Source organism: Ahaetulla prasina, chromosome 1 (assembly GCF_028640845.1).
Source record: "Ahaetulla prasina isolate Xishuangbanna chromosome 1, ASM2864084v1, whole genome shotgun sequence".
NCBI classification, from domain to species: Eukaryota; Metazoa; Chordata; class Lepidosauria; order Squamata; family Colubridae; genus Ahaetulla; species Ahaetulla prasina.
The window spans coordinates 376,004,112-376,020,721 of record NC_080539.1 but is presented as its reverse complement, the minus strand read 5'-3'; the positions used below and the strand labels follow the sequence as shown (position 1 = coordinate 376,020,721).

Genomic DNA, 16,610 nt, shown 5'->3' with positions numbered 1-16,610 from the left:
CTCCCCCGCTTCCCTTTAGATGAAGCCGGTGTACTTATGGCCCCCTGCTCTTCCCTTCCCGTTCATTATCAGGGAGGCACGATCAGGTACAGGGGAGCTTCCACCCCCTCCCCTTCCTTCACCTAACAAGCTTTCGGCTTTCCTAAAGCCGTCTGGCTGCACCCCCCCCTCCCCACTGCGATCGATTGCACTGTGGCTTTTGGCTGCCGGCATTGGCAGCTAGCCGATTGGTTGGCAGCTAACTGTCCCGGGTGGCGAAAAGCCCAGGACGAGCCCTGCTTCGGAGAATGGGCCGCCCCGAAGCGCGTGAGACGGGGGTGGGGGTGGGGGGGCCATGGCCTCTGGACCAGGGTGAAGAGATGGAGGCGTGTCAGCCGAGGAAAAAGGCTAGAGGTGAATCTCCGGAGGAGGAACCCTCGCAGACAGGAAGGTGCGGCCAAGGGTTGGAACCGAAAAGTCCTAGACACGATCGGATCCTGCAACATTATCCGGGGAAACGTATATATTCCACCTTCTTTTGTGACAATTACTTTTTTTTTTTATTTGGAATCTGCTTCTGGACTTTGTGCTTGAGGTGGGGGGAAAAAACGAAACTTTGATTTTGGGTTTTTACCGATTAGATAGATTGGTTGTTATAGAAATGGCTAGTTTATATTACTATGTAAAAGTAAAAAATTGAGGTTTGATGTTACGGTCTTCTTCTACTGCACCAAAGGGAGTCGGAAGTCGATCCCTTTTCTTTCTCCCCCCCCCCCTCTCTTTCCCTACACTTTTCCTTACTTTTTCCGCAACTGACTCTTATTTATGACGATGTCAACGTCCTGGGGTCGTGGGATCCCCTTTTGTGACCTTCCAACCAGCAAAACCAACAGGGAAGTCTGATTTACTTAACAACCGTGTGGCTAACATAATGAGCTCAGCACTTCACCTAACAACACACATGGCAAGAAAAGTGGGGTAACGTGGGGCAAAAAAATTTTTATTTGCATTTATATCCCGCCCTTCTCCGAAGACTCAGGGTGGCTTACACTGTGTCAAGCAATAGTCTTCATCCATTTGTATATTATATACAAAGTCAGCTTATTGCCCCCCCCAACAATCTGGGTCCTCATTTTACCTCCCTTATAAAGGATGGAAGGCTGAGTCAACCTTGGCCTGGTGGGATTTGAACCTGCAGTAATTGCCAACAGCTGTGTTAATAACAGACTGTCTTAGCAGTCTGAGCCACCAGAGGCCCTAAATTTAGAAATTGTTTTGCTTAGGAACAGAAATTTTGGGGCTCTATTGTGGTCCTAAGTCAAGGACTACCTATGGCTGTGATGGCGAAACGATGGCACACATGCCAGAGGTGGCACACAGAGCCCTCCCTGTAGGCACACACATACTCACCAGCTGGTCTTCCGGGTTCCATTGCACACATGCGTGTCGGACAGCTGGTCTTCCTGGAAGAGAGCAGCAGTCTAGTGCACATGCGCACGATGGAACTCGGAAGATCAGCTGGCCACCGCATGCATGTGCGGAGCAACTAGCCAGCTGCTCTCTTCCAGGTTTTGGTACTCCGGTGGGTACACGTGAGCTCCAGTTACAGCAGTCGGTGCCAAAAAGGTTAGCCGTCACTGACTGATGCTGTTATTGGTGTAGGAAGAACTAAGAGGGACCTTTGTTCTGGAAAGACCCTTGCAGTTCCCCATCTCACCCCCTGCACAGAACTCAAACGACGGCAAGACAAAGGCGAATCCAACCTATATATTGACTACCGTGCTGACTGCATAAAAAGAAAAACCTACAGTCAATTGCCCAACATCCAACCCCCCATCACCCAAAACATCCAACCATCCGTCGTACAGAACTTTCAACCAGCCATCATCCAAAACTAGGTACGCACACCCCTTATTTCCTTTCTACCAACCACTGCTGAACTTAAACGCAAATTGATAAATGCAAGAAGCATTGTAAACAAAATGCCTGAATTCTCCTTTTGTTAAATACTGGTACATTCGATATATTTGTATGTGAAACATGGCTGAACTCATCCCTCCCTGACTCCATTATTTCAGACAGAGAATATCATGTTTTCTGGTCCGATCACAAAACCCGCAGAAGAGGTGGATGGCTATCTTTTACAAAAAGTCACTGAATCTAACGAATATTCTCTCTTCCCAGGGAGATGGCGCAGCTCACCCCATGGTTTTGGAGACAGGAATACTGGCTACCTCCAGGGATCACCTGGGAGGACATGCAGGAGACGGAGGACATCCATTATCCCCAACCTGGTCACCTCCTGCTCTGCCTCCCCATCGCTTTCCTTCTGGTTGCCCTCCGGGTCTTCTTCGAAAGGCAAGCTCTGACCAGCTGAAACCGTGAGAGACCCCAAACACTGGAGAAAACTTTCCTTCCCCTTTCCATTCAAAAGCTTGTAACAGCGGAATGCCCTGTTTCTACTCCTTGCTTTGAGCCATCGTTCTTGAGAAACAGAATGTTATAGGCCAGTGGTAGCCAACCTGGTCCCTGCCGCCCACCAGTGGGCGTTCCAGCTTTCATGGTGGGGTTTTGTCCGATACTGAAGCACTTTCCTTTTTTTTAATTTAACTGACTTTAAAAAAAAAATTCATAGCATTATTTAAAAACATTTTCATTAGGTTTTCATAAAATTCCCCATGACAATTTAAATTTCTGAAAATATATTATTTGTATTGCCTGTGCATAAGTTTAGTTCACGTTACGTAAGTGAAACTAAATGGCGCTATAGTGCGACCACAAACAAAAGAGCCTCGTCCCAGAATAGCTCGCACATCTCCCCCCGAACTGGTGGGTGATTAGAAAATTTTACTACTAACAGAGATACAAAAGTGGGCAGTAGGTATAAAAAGGTTGACTACTCCTGTTATAGACTGACAAAAATAAGAAGCAAGGGAAATGGAACACGGCCTTTTGATGCTTTCTGACATACCATGTTTTCCTGAAAATAAGACCTACCTTGAAAATAAACCCTAGCCTGGTTTTTTAAGTGACAAAATTAGTGGACCAGAGGAATGCTGTCGATATAATTTACTTGGACTTCAGTAAAGCATTTGATAAAGTAGACCATAACCTACTACTAGATAAAGTAGAAAAATGTGGGTTAGACAGCACCACCACCAGATGGATTCGTAACTGGCTGACCAACCGCACTCAACGTGTAGTCCTCAACGGAACTACATCCACATGGAGGGAAGTATGCAGTGGAGTACCCCAAGGCTCTGTTTTAGGCCCAGTACTCTTCAACATCTTCATCAATGACTTGGACGAGGGGATAGATGGGGAACTCATCAAATTTGCAGATGACACCAAGCTGGCAGGAATAGCCAACACTCCAGAAGATAGGCTCAAGTTACAGAAAGATCTTGACAGACTTGAACATTGGGCGCTATCTAACAAAATGAAATTCAACAGTGAAAAAAGTAAGGTTCTACATTTAGGCCAAAAACACAAAATGCACAGGTACCGTATATGTGGTACCTTGCTCAATAGTAGTAACTGTGAGACGGATCTTGGAGTCTTAGTGGACAACCATTTAGATATGAGCCAGCAGTGTGCAGCAGCTGCCAAAAAAGCCAATACAGTTCTGGGCTGCATAAACAGAGGGATAGAATCAAGATCACGTGAAGTCTTAATGCCACTTTATAATGCCTTGGTAAGGCCACACTTGGAATATTGCATCCAGTTTTGGTCGCCACGATGTAAAAAAGACGTTGAGGCTTTAGAAAGAGTGCAGAGAAGAGCAACAAAGATGATTAGGGGACTGGAGGCTAAAACGTATGAAGAACGGTTGCAGGAACTGGGTATGTCTAGTTTAATGAAAAGAAGGACTAGGGGAGACATGATAGCAGTCTTCCAATATCTCAGGGGCTGCCCCAAAGAAGTCAAGCTATTCTCCAAAGCACCTGAAGGCAGGACAAGAAGCAATGGGTGGAAACTAATCAAGGAGAGAAGCAACCTAGAACTAAGGGGAAATTTCCTGACAGAACAATTAATGAGTGGAACAACTTGCCTCCAGCAGTTTTGAATGCTCCAACACTGGAAATTTTTAAGAAAATGTTGGAGAGCCATTTGTCTGAAATGGTGTAGGGTTTCCTGCCTGGGCAGGGACTAGAAGACCTCCGAGGTCCCTTCCAACTCTGATATTATTAAGTGTGCACCTAATATAAGCCCTACCCCCAAAATAGGGGTGTGTGGGCATGGCCAGCACAGGAGGTGGCGAGCATGTGTGGGCTGACAGTGTCCGGCAGCAGCCACAGCGCACCTGTGCAGTGCAGGTGTTGATTCCCTGTCCAAACAGCAGATGGAGGCAGAGGTGCGGGGGCAGGCAGACGATCCAGACACGCCCTGCGGACTGCGGGGAAGCCGAGAGTCAGTGGGCCCGAGCAGCAAGTAGCCGTGGGAGGCTCGTCTTTGTGTGGTGGCACCGGTAGCAGAGGCACCGGGGTGGGGTGGGGAAGGCAGGTGATCTGGACATGCCACACGGGCTGTGGGAAAGCTGAGACTGGGCCAAAGCAGGTGGGCGGTTGTGGGAGGCTCATCTTTGTGTCTCTCAGATTGCTTATGGCCCATGTGGGGCATCGAGATTGCCTGCCTTTTGCCTTGCACCTCTGCCTCCGTCTGCGGCTTGGAGAGATCAACTCCTCTGTGCTGCGTGGACTGGGCAACTCCAAAGTTGGCAACCAAGGGACCGGCAGGCTGCAGCTGCTGCCAGATACTATCAGTGCCCGCGTGCTTGCCACTTTGTGTGTGTGCCAGGAGCGGGGCGCCTAGCTAGGCTGATCACCCTGGAATCATGTTTCCCTAAAAATAAGCCCTAGTGTTTATTTTCTAGCCCAAAACAATATAAGACCAGGTCTTATTTTCAGGGATACACGGTGCTTATTGTTCATATTAGCTACTTAGTCCAGGAACTGGTGCCATTGGGGTACTGTCGTGTCCCACTCCTCCTCTGACGGCCGGGTCTGGGAAGTCTGTATCAAGCGTGGCCACGAAGCCTCTGCAGCTTTGCCAAATTCCTGTCAGAGTTCTCAGGGCAGGCAGGAATCCAAGGTGTGACTTCAGCAACTAGATGAGACTTCGCCTGACTCAAGGAATGCCAGAAAGCAGACCCTTTATATAGGCCATGGGGTGTGGCTCCATGACTCAGCACTTATCCAGGCCTGCCCCTCCCTTCCTTTTGCTGACGTCACCTCTCCATTCTCCGGAAGCGGGGATCTGTCCATGTTTTGTCCTCCTGCTCAGCTGCCAGTAATTCTAGCTCGTGGCTGGCTTCTTGCTCAGTCTGTCCGGGCATGGTGCCAGGGCTGGGGGTTGGAGGCATGCCAGGCCATTCTTCTTCACTATCAGTCTCTGGTTCAGATAACAGGATATGGGAGGGGCCCGGCTACGGAGAGGGGGGTGGGCGAGGCACAACAGGTATAATGTGAAATTCAACAAAAAGGCCCTTCTGGACTTGGCTGCTACCTGTTCGTTCAAGGGGGGTCTTGGAGGACCCCAAAATTCAGTCCAGGTTCTGTTTAGGTTAGTGCAGGTCCCTCCAGAACTGGAGATAGGGAAGCATGGGAACCAGGGACCTAGAAGCCAATCACGGTCTATCTTACTAGGGTTAATATCACTCCTGATGTTTGTTTTATATATTGCAAAAAGGAGAAGACAAGTGTTTTGACCCAGCTCCCCAAACACAACAAACTGATGTTCACTCAAAGATTCCTTTATTGGGAGCCCCAGCAGCCCTGACAAAATATTTCTCTCTCAACGCAGGCTAAGAAGTCTGTCTGGCCAAAAGATTAATAGTTGTCTGCCACATCTATTCATCTCTGCCTCCTTCCTTTTATCCCCAGAGCTAAGGTGGGGCTTCGCTAGCAGTGGTGGCTCTTCCGTCCCAAGGACCGGCCCATAGATTTCCACTGCTCTCCTCTCCTCTGCCTTCTGTGCATCCATGCATCAGGCACTGGACCCAGCTGTTCCTCCTCTTCCTCATCAGCCACCTCCAGACCTGGGGGCTGTTGACTCTCCATCTGAGGGCTAACGGATGGCCTTTGTCTCTCTCTCTCTCTGCCAGCTCCATTCCCTCTTTCCTCTCGCAACTCTCTTACCCTGACTCCCACGCCTCCTCCTCTTCCTCCTCTGATTCAGCTGCTGGAATGGCTGACAGGCCACAACAATAAGAGCAATAGGCTTCCTATATCCTATATAGGTAGGAAAGGTTGTTAAAATAACAACCATTTTATATATCAGCAGAAAATAGTTTATTTATTTAGAAAATTTACATCAATGCCTCCTTGCATAGGGCGACTCAAGACAGCTTACAAAGGTATAAAAGCATCATATGAAATAAATAAATAAATAAACAACAACTACAACTACAACCCTCCACCACCCACCCCTGTGTAACACACACTCCTACCACCTATCCCGCTCTGGGTTCTCCGCTGGCAGAGCCCACATCTTCAGACCCTTCCGAAAGAGTGTCAGAGTAGGGGCCAGTCTAAACTCCCAGGGGAAGATGTTCCAGAGAGAGGGAGTCACCACAGAGAAGGCCCTTCTTCTGGGTCCCACCAGATGAATCTCCTTAGGGGATGGGACCTGCAACATTCCTTGTCTCCCCACTCTAGTGGGTCGGGTAGATGTGACCGGCCTGATCCCAAGCCATGAAGGGCTTCAAAGGTGACACCTTGAATTGCACCTGGAAGCAAAGCGGCAACCAATGCAGCTCCCGCAGGAGAGCGGACACGCCGAGGTCTGCACAAAACCATGCGGGCCCCTGTATTTTGCGCCAACTGGAGCTTCCAGATGATCTTCAAGGGCAGCCCCATGTAGAGTGTGTTGCAATAGTCAAGATGGGAGGGGATTAGGGCATGAGTGACCGTGAGAAGGGCTTGTCGGTCCAGGAAAGGGCGCAACCGGCGCACAACCTGCAGTTGTGCAAAGGCCTTCCTGGCCACGACTGCCGCCTGGTCTTTGAGCAGGAATCCTGAGTCCAGGAGATCCCCCAGATTACGCACAGCGTCTGTCTGGGGCAGTGCCACCCCCTCCAAGGCCAGAGGTGGCCATTCTCCCTGGGCCAACGAAGCCCAAACCCAGAGCCATTCTCAGCCCCATTGGAGTTTCGAGTTGAGAATGATCGGTGTGGGCATTGTTGCGATCCATGTGCTCTCTTTCATTTTGAAAAGAAACCGGTTACATTCCTCGGTCTTGTTTTCTTTGTGTTGGCTTCCTAGGCCTGCTCTTGAGTGGCACGTGAAACGAGAAAGCCAAGGACCGGTTAAATTTGGCCAGTCTTGGTCTAACTCCACCCAGTTGTCTTAACTACCCAACCTGTTCCTTTTCTCGGCAGGAAAATCGGCATCCCCTTGAGTAAAAAACTAAGTTTGCGAGAAAAGGTGAGGCGGAAACCTTCTCCCAACCCCATCCTGGAGTCTTTTTACAGGAAGTGGAGGAAAAGTCCTGCCAAGGTGAGTTTTTGTTCACACAAAGGTGTTGGAAGGGGTGGCTCAGACTCTGGCCTTGGATGTCCCAACCATGGAGGGAGGGACTGGATAACTGCGACCTGGACGGCTGAGCGTCTTCATAGACCTCTGGCCTTGGAGAAAATACTCCAGATTTTTAGGGCCTTTGTAAAGTAGAACTTAAAAAGCTGACCATACTTAGTCCATGATAGGAGACCATGAGTGGATCCAAAGGCTGAAGACTAGAGAGTCTATGGAGATTCTCAGCCCTTCCAGGTCCTGGTTGCCTCAAAGGAGCTTTTGCAAGAGGCAAATGGACTTTCTGGTATTTTTTTGGTACTCGGTGGGGGCACCTACCCTCTGGAATGAGCTTCCCCCAGGACTTCAACAACTTCCTGACCTCCGGACCTTTCGCCGTGAGCTGAAGACATATCTATTCTTCTGAGCAGGACTGGCTTAAATAGGGTTTTTAAACATGGATTTTATTGGGGTTTATTTTATATTTTGTATTGTATTTTAAATTTAGGCTATATTGAATAAGTTTTTTAAATAGCGTTTTTATTGTAATGTATTGTATTATTTTATCTGCCTGTTCACCGCCCTGAGTCCTTCGGGAGAAGGGCAGTATAAAAATTAAATTATTATTATTATTATTATTATTATTATTATTATTATTATTATTATTATTATTATTATTATTATTATTATTATTATTATTATTATTATTATTATTTGAAGATGTTTCACTTTTCATCCAAGAAGCTTCTTCAGCTCTGACGGGATGGTGGGGAATGGAAGGATTTATATTCCTTGCAGACAGCTGGTCATTTGCATCCTTTGAGAGAATCACTGAGGCCACCTGGAGGTTTACCTGTGTCATCAGGGTCACCTGAGTGGTGCAAATGGGGGTGGAGCCTTCTTGGAACTGCTGATGACATCATCTGTCTCCGGTACGACACGGTCCTTTCAGCCGTTCCAAGAAGGCTCCACCCCCATTTGCACCACTCAGGTGACCCTGAGGACACAGGTAAACCTCCAGGTGGCAAATGCACGCAGGGGTGTAACGTGCACGAAGCAGCAGTCGGGAGGCCGAGGTCTTTCTTCATTTAATTCCTTTCGAAAGCAACATCGGCTGAAATCAGATTTCCCCAGCGTGAGACTCGTCGGATGTACCTTGCTCAGTAGTAGTACCTGTGAGAGGGATCTTGGAGTCCTAGTGGACAACCATTTAGATATGAGCCATCCGTGTGCAGCAGCTGCCAAAAAAGCCAACAACTCTGTTGTTGTTGTTGTTGTTATTACTATGGGGGGGGTGTTCAAGAACTGAATAAAGCCAGTAGGATAGTTATAAAATCCCAACGCCAGAGTGGATCAGATCCAAAAATGAGAGTAAAGAGATTTTTGAAATGATGCATTAAGCACCCCCCTTCCTCCCATCCTTTCTCTCATTGTCTCTCTCTCTCTCTCTTAATCTCTTTCTCTCAATCCCTCTCTCTCTCATTCTCCCTCAATCCTTCTAATTCTTTCTCTCATTCTCTCATTCTTTTTCTCTCTCAATTTCTTTCTCGCTCCATCACTCTCTCATTTTCTTTCTCTCATCCTCTCATTCTTTCTCACATTCTCTCATTCTCTCTCACTCTCATCCTTTCAATCTCATTCTCTCACTCTCAATCCTTTTCATTCTATCTCTCATTCTCCCTCAATCTTCTCTCTCTCTCCCCGTCTCTCATTCTCTTTCTTTCTGTCTGTCTCTCTCTCTCAATCCTTCTCATTCTCTCTCTCATTCCTCTCTCTCTCAATCCTTCTTATTGTCTCTCTCATTCCTCTCTCTCTCAATCCTTCTCATTCTCTCTCTCATTCCTCTCTCTCTCAATCCTTCTCATTCTCTCTCATTCCTCTCTCTCTCAATCCTCATTCTCTCTCTTATTCCTCTCTCTCTTAATCCTTCTCATTCTCTCTCTCATTCCTCTCTCTCTCAATCCTTCTTATTGTCTCTCATTCTCTCACTCCTTCTCTTTCTCTCTCTCATTCTTTCTTTCCTCTCTCTCTCTTTCTCATTGTCTCTCATTCTCTCAATCCTTCTCATTCTATCTCTCATTCTCTCTTAATCCTTTTCTCTCTCCCCCTCTCTGTCTCTCATTCTCTTTCTCTCTGTCTCTCTCTCTCTCAATCCTTCTCATTTTCTCTCAATCTTTCTCTCATTCTGTCTCTCATTCTCTCAGTCCTTCTTTTTCCCTCATTCTTTCTCTCTCTCAATCCTTCTCTCATTCTTTCTCTCTCTCTCTCTCTCCCCCTCTCTGTCTCTCATTCTCTTTCTGTCTGTCTGTCTCTCTCTCTCAATCCTTCTCTTTCTCTCTCTCATTCCTCTCTCTCTCTGTCAATCCTTCTCATTGTCTCTCAATCCTTCTCTCACTCTGTCTCTCATTCTCTCAATCCTTCTTTTTCTCTCATTCTTTCTCTCTCTCAATCCTTCTCTCTCTCTCTCTCATTCTGTCTCTCTCATTCTTTCAATCTCATTCTCTCTCTCTCAATCCTTCTCATTCTCTCTCTCATCCTCTCTTAATCCTTCTCTCTCTCCCCCCTCTGTCTCTCATTCTCTTTCTGTCTGTCTGTCTCTCTCTCTCAATCCTTCTCTTTCTCTCTCTCATTCCTCTCTCTCTCTGTCAATCCTTCTCATTGCCTCTCAATCCTTCTCTCATTCTGTCTCTCATTCTCTCAATCCTTCTTTTTCTCTCATTCTCTCTCTCTCTCAATCCTTCTCTCTCTCTCTCATTTTCTGTCTCTCTCTCATTCTCTTTCTCTCCAGGCACACGTGTAGAAGCAGCAGAGACAAATTCAGGACAAATTTTAAAACCATTAAAAAAAACCGAAGCCCGTTGCTTTCCCCAGCAAAGTGGTCTTGGGGTTTGGCTCTGCAACTTTTCTCACCTGTTTCTGCCTCCTGCCTTCCAGGAGGAGCTCAGCAGCTTAGCCAAGCAGTGCGACCTCCAACCGAGGCAGGTAGAGAGGTGGTTCCGATGCCGCCTGAATCAGGACCGGCCCAGCTTGACCAAGAAATTCTGTGAAGCCAGGTGAGTCGACATTCCTGGGGCAGGATAGTCAACATGCAGCCCATGGCCACTCGAGCCTCTTGGCGTCCAACAGGAGGAAGAGGAGGAGGAGGAGGAGGAGGAGGACTGTAGCGCCCTTAGAGCTCTCTGAGCTTGGTAGGTTTTTGGCAGACACTTCATTGGTAGGTTTTTGGCAGACACTTCATTACCATGCTAGGTAACTTCATCAGTGCTAGAAGAGAGTGGAGGAGGAGGGCAATGACTGTGGGGTCCTTGGTGCTGTCTGACTTTGGTTATTTTCTTGCAGGCATTTCATTACCATACTAGGTAACCTCATCAGCGCTAGAAGGGAGGGGGGCTGCAGCGAGGAAGAGGAGGACTGTAGGCTCCCTGGGGCTCTCTTTCAGCTTGGCTGTTTTCTTGCAGGCATTTCATTACCCAGCTAGGTGACATCATCAGTGGCTAGTAAGGAATTTTTGTATTCCCTTCCAACTCTGGAATCCATGAATCTCCTGGCCGGCTGTCTAATGTGCCCTGATGTTTTTTTCTTTTTCTTTTTCTTTTCTGATTGTTTTCCAGCTGGAGAGCCACCTACTACGCCATTTCTTTATGCACGGGGTTGGCTGTCCTTTATGATGTGAGTTTCCCCACTTCACTTGTTCGTTGTCAAAAAAAAAACACCTCCATCCGTCGCCGTGTAATACAGCTGGTGACTTTCTCAGCCTCTAATGTCTCCTTGTTAGTCTCCTTTTTGATTAGAAAAAGATGGGGAGTGCAGAATGGAAGGAGTCCGTTTTTCAACGCTTTCAATTACCTTGTGGTCTCCTTTCCCTCCCATCGTCTGTTCTGATCTAGGCTTCCCCAGTAGCACGAAGCCGAGTCCTCCTCCCGATAAACCCCTTTTATTTAATTGACAGTGAATTCCTCTTCAGCAAAGTCTTTCCTCTCCCACAGTCTTTCAAGGTAGTTCACAATTACCGACCTTGATCAGGCCACGCCGATATCTTTCAGACGCCGCAATACTTGGCAAGAATGCAGAAATGAACTAATTGTCTCCTGCAAACTCCACTCCCCTTTCGCTCCTCTTTTATTCCCTCTGGGAGGGGTCCTTTATCATCCACCTGTGGCCTTAATCCCAAATCGACCCTGTTCCTTAGCTTTTCCCTTCGTCTGGCAACTCTCCACACGCGCACACTTAGAACAGGCTCCAGGTGTTTGTCTGCCTCACTGATGTCTGACTCTGAAGGCATCTGATAACTGTCAGATGGCCCTAGCCCCATCTCTGCCTCCGACGCAAAGTCCTCCTCAGAGCCTTCCCCAGACTCCAGGACTGGCCCATGTTCCTCCCCAACCTCCTCACTTATTAAAGCCACTGAAAAAGTGATCCGGCAGCGGCTCCTGCTGGGTGGGGCTGTTGGTGCTTATTAAACAAACAGTGAATTCCTCTCATTCACCTTCAGCAAAGTCTTTCAAGGGAGAATTTACAGTCGCGGACCTGACCTGGCTTGGAGAACTGCCAGGCCGATATCTTCAAAATTTGGCAAAGAGTCTCGGAGAGTCACAAACCAATTAGGCGAATTAATTGTCTCTTGCAAACTCCACTTCCCTTTCGCTCCTCTTTCATTCCCTCGTCCACCTGTGGCCTTACTCCCAAGTCGACCCTTGTTCTTTAGCTATTCCCTTTGTCTGGCAATTCTGCACATGCGTATATTGGGAACAGGCTCCGGCTGTTCATCTGCCTCACTGATGTCTGACTCTGAAGGCAGCTGATAACTGGCACTCGGCCCTGGCCCGTTCTCTGCCTCCGATGCAGAGCTCTCCTCAGAGCCTTCCCCAGACTCCAGGACTGGCCCATGTTCCTCCCCAACCTCCTCACTTATTAAAGCCACTGAAAAAGTGATCCGGCAGCGCTCCTGCTGGGTGGGGCTGTTGGTGCTTATTAAACAAACAGTGAATTCCTCTCATTCACCTTCAGCAAAGTCTTTCAAGGGAGAATTTACAGTCGCGGACCTGACCTGGCTTGGAGAACTGCCAGGCCGATATCTTCAAAATTTGGCAAAGAGTCTCGGAGAGTCACAAACCAATTAGGCGAATTAATTGTCTCTTGCAAACTCCACTTCCCTTTCGCTCCTCTTTCATTCCCTCGTCCACCTGTGGCCTTACTCCCAAGTCGACCCTTGTTCTTTAGCTATTCCCTTTGTCTGGCAATTCTGCACATGCGTATATTGGGAACAGGCTCCGGCTGTTCATCTGCCTCACTGATGTCTGACTCTGAAGGCAGCTGATAACTGGCACTCGGCCCTGGCCCGTTCTCTGCCTCCGATGCAGAGCTCTCATCAGAGCCTTCCCCAGACTCCAGGACTGGCCCATGTTCCTCCCCAACCTCCTCACTGTCCAAATCTGCTGCCAACTCTGCTGGCGGGCCACAACCTTGTCCCCTTCAAAGGCAGCTCCAGAGAAGTGTTGGTATGCTGGCATGACGTGATTTTTTTCAACCTCTTTCAAATATCTTGGTGACCACAGTTCCTTTGTGGTTCCTTTCCCTTTCGTTGTCCCTTTCAAAGGCGACTCCAGAGAAGTGTTGGTGGGCTGGTGTGACATGATTTTTCAACCTCCTTCAAATATCTTGGCGACCGCGGTTGCTTTGTGGTCTCCTTTCCTTTCCATCGTCCCCTTCAAAGGCGGCTCCAGAGACGTGTTGGTGGGCTGGTGTGACATGATTCCTAACGACCAATGTCTTCTTGCAGAAACCCTGGTTGTGGGATCTCCGCGAATGTTGGGATGGGTACCCCCAGCAGGTAAGGAATCAGGAGAGTTCGGAACGAATGTTTCCACGGAAAAGTCTTCCTCAATTAACAACCCCTTTCTCAGAAAACCGCAATACAGGTAGTCCTCAAATTACAACGGTTCATTTAGTGACTGTTCCCAGGGTCACATGGTCAAAATTCAGACGCTCGGCCACTGAACTCATATTTACGACGGTTTGCAGTGTCCCGGGGTCACGCGACCCCCTTTTTGTGAAGCGAAGTCAATGAGGGAAGGTAGCTTCGCTTTACAACCGGGTGACTAACTTAACGACTGCATCGATTCGCTTAACAACCCTGGGAAGTCGTAAAACGGGGCAAAACTCACGGAACAACTGTCTCGCTCAGCAACAGAAATTTTGGGCTCCATTCTGGTCATAAGTCAAAGGGCTACTTGCAGTTGTAAATCAGGGACTACCTGTATAATAAAATGAAATGATTTTTTTTAAAATAACAGATTAAAATCTCACTTAAAGGAAAAGAGACAGTTTGGGTTCAGTTATCCTAAATTGAGAACAACCTGTATTATTGTCCCCAAATTGCTTGTTTTTCCAGAGGCAACTGGACTTCTTGTTTTTCTTTGAAGACATTTTGCTTCTCCTTCAAGAAGCTTCTTCAGCTGACTGGATGGTGGGGAAGGGAAGGATTGATACTCCTTGCAGACAAAGCGGGTCATTTGCATCCTTTTTAGAAGGGCGTTGAGGCTGCTTAGAAGTTTATCTATCTATGTTCTCAGGGTCACCTGAGTGGTGCAAATGGGGATGGAGCCTTCTTGGAACTGCTGAATGGACAGTGTTGTAGACTGGAGATAAATAATGTTGTCAGCAGTTCCAAGAAGGCTCCATCCACATTTGCTCCACTCAGGTGACCCTGAGGATAGAGATAAACCTCCAAGCGGCCTCAACAGCTCTCTAAAAAGGATGCAAATGACCAGCTGTCTGCAGGGAGTATCAATCCTTCCCTTCCCCACCATCCAGTCAGAGCTGGAGAAGCTTCTTGGATGAGAAGTGAAATGTTTTCAAAGAAAAACAAAGTCCAGTTAAAAAAAAACACCTTTGGGGCTTCCAGTGACGTCACCCCTCCTGTTGGGCGCTTGAACAGGGCGCTCCGTGTTAGAAGATTGTAAAAGGCGGTAAAAAAGCAGAAATCAGCTGTTCGCCGGCTTCAGCATACCCCTTGAGCGAAAAGGGGTTTGCAGAGTGCGGGGGAGTGGTAGATCTCCCCAGGGGTTTTGTTCTGAGGAGCGAAATCCCTGGGTTTGAGGTCCCACTGAGCCCCGCTGTGCTCCGATTTCAAATGCGCTCATGCTTTGTCAGGAAAAGGGAAAAGGGACCACCTCTGCTCAAAAGGACTTTTTAAATGGACTGATTTCTTAAGCAGACGGGGAAAATCACAAGCGTTCGATCTTTGAAGTAGATACAGCACGCAAGTATCCTGACTTTTCCCCCTTTGAAATTGGAACCTTTCTTCTCTGTTTAACTGACTCTTTAAAATGGCGTCTGAAAGTGAAAGTGTGAAGTTCTCAGTCTAACAAAGTAGCGTTATTTGTGGATTGCTATAAACGGAGCTCTCCTATACTGAAGGGGGCAAAGAAAAACTTTTAAGTTTAAATTCTTGACTTTATTGAATCTTTAAGATTGAAATGGCTGGTAAGCCACCTAAATCCTCTGGAAGAAGGGGATCTGAAGCAAATCTTGAGGATATACTTAAAGAACAATTAAAACTCTCTGAAGAGAGGCAAAAGGAGATGATGGAAAAACTTTTAAGGGAGGAAATGAAAGAGAATAATAGAGAAATAAGGGAAGAAATGAGGGAGCATAATGAAAAAATAAGATATTATGTTGGCTTTTCAATGTTTGTCTAAAAAAGTCGAGGGAATGGAAGAAGAGATCCAACAGATTTCTCAGTCAAATAAGCATTTAGAAGATAAAATGGAAGGTATTCAGACAAAAGTGGAGGAGAACAAAGATCAGGTTGTGATATTGCAGTACAAGCTTATGGAAGGAGCTCTTAGAATCCGTGGATTATAGGAAGAGAGAGGAGAGGACCTAAGAAAAATTATATCAGAAGCATTGGCTGAATTTATTGAAGCGGAACCCCAAGAGGTAGCTTATCAAATTGATAAAATATATAGAGTTAATTCTTGGATCGCAAGACAGAGAAAGCTACCTCGGGACATTGTGGTTTATTTTGTGAAAAGAACTATGAGAAATCAGATTCTGCAAGTAGCATATCAGAAAACTTTGAAAATTGGAGAACAGGAACTGAAGGTCCAGAAAGAGATTCCTTCCAAGATTTTAAGAGACAGGAAGGATTTTTTCTTTTTCACACAAGAACTTAAAAAACACCAGATTCAATTTAGCTGGGAGGTGCCAGTTGGTCTGACAGTATTTTATCAAGGAAGGAGATACCGGATTGACACCGTGCTAAAGGCAAAGGATTTTCTCTCTACAGTCTTGAAAGTTGAAATAGAAGTGATAGAAAAACTTCAAGAGGGTGTGGTGGCCCAGGAGGCCTCACTGTCGTCAGGACCAGAGGAGCCACAAGAGCAAAGGGTGACAAGAGGAGCTCTTAAGCGTAAAGAAAAAGAGCAACAGCCTCAAAGTAAAAGCTGTGGGAGGAGGTAGATGGAAGATACCGGAGGAGGATCTTCTGTTGTCTGGTTCAAAGTTTCAGGAGGCCAGTAATGGCAAATAAAATCCTGTCATGGAATGTTAATGGTTTGAATTCAGCTCAGAAAAGAAGGAAAATATTTCACTATTTGAAACAATTTAAAAATGATGTGATTTGCCTACAAGAGACACATATTAAATTATTAGACCAAAAATACTTAATAAACTCAAAATTAGGTAAACATTTTCTTGCATCAGCTTTGGAGGTTGCGGAATCCAGTTGAGAGAGGGGCCGGGATAGCTCAGGCTGGTAAGAAGCCTGTTATTAGAACACAGTAGCCTGCAATTACTGCAGGTTCAAGCCCGGCCCAAGGTTGACTCAGCCTTCCATCCTTTATAAGGTAGGTAAAATGAGGACCCAGATTGTTGGGGGGGCAATAAGTTGACTTTGTAAAAAATATACAAATAGAATGAGACTATTGCCTTATACACTGTAAGCCGCCCTGAGTCTTCGGAGAAGGGCGGGGTATAAATGTAAACAAACAAAAAAAAAGAGAGAGAGACTTTACTTTTTTTTTCTGATAGGCATCAATCTTTTTCACGTATTGATTTTATGTTAATTTCTAATGACTTACTTTCTAGGGTGAAGAAAATGAAGATATTTCCGAGGTGTTT

At 46.7% G+C, this 16,610-nt stretch overlaps 1 protein-coding gene across 1 annotated transcript in view; it reads left to right on the top strand.

Moving 5' to 3' along the window:
* Positions 1-1,776: 1,776 nt before the first annotated feature.
* The window catches only part of CERS4 (ceramide synthase 4), a 36,066-nt gene continuing 21,232 nt past the window's right edge, over positions 1,777-16,610 (top strand). The window contains exons 1-6 of the mRNA XM_058163697.1: positions 1,777-1,877; positions 2,164-2,337; positions 7,358-7,475; positions 10,422-10,540; positions 11,099-11,156; positions 13,267-13,317. Coding sequence (XP_058019680.1) covers positions 2,168-2,337; positions 7,358-7,475; positions 10,422-10,540; positions 11,099-11,156; positions 13,267-13,317 — 516 coding nt within the window. The 5' untranslated portion in view covers positions 1,777-1,877; positions 2,164-2,167. The remainder of the gene's footprint in view (positions 1,878-2,163; positions 2,338-7,357; positions 7,476-10,421; positions 10,541-11,098; positions 11,157-13,266; positions 13,318-16,610) is intronic.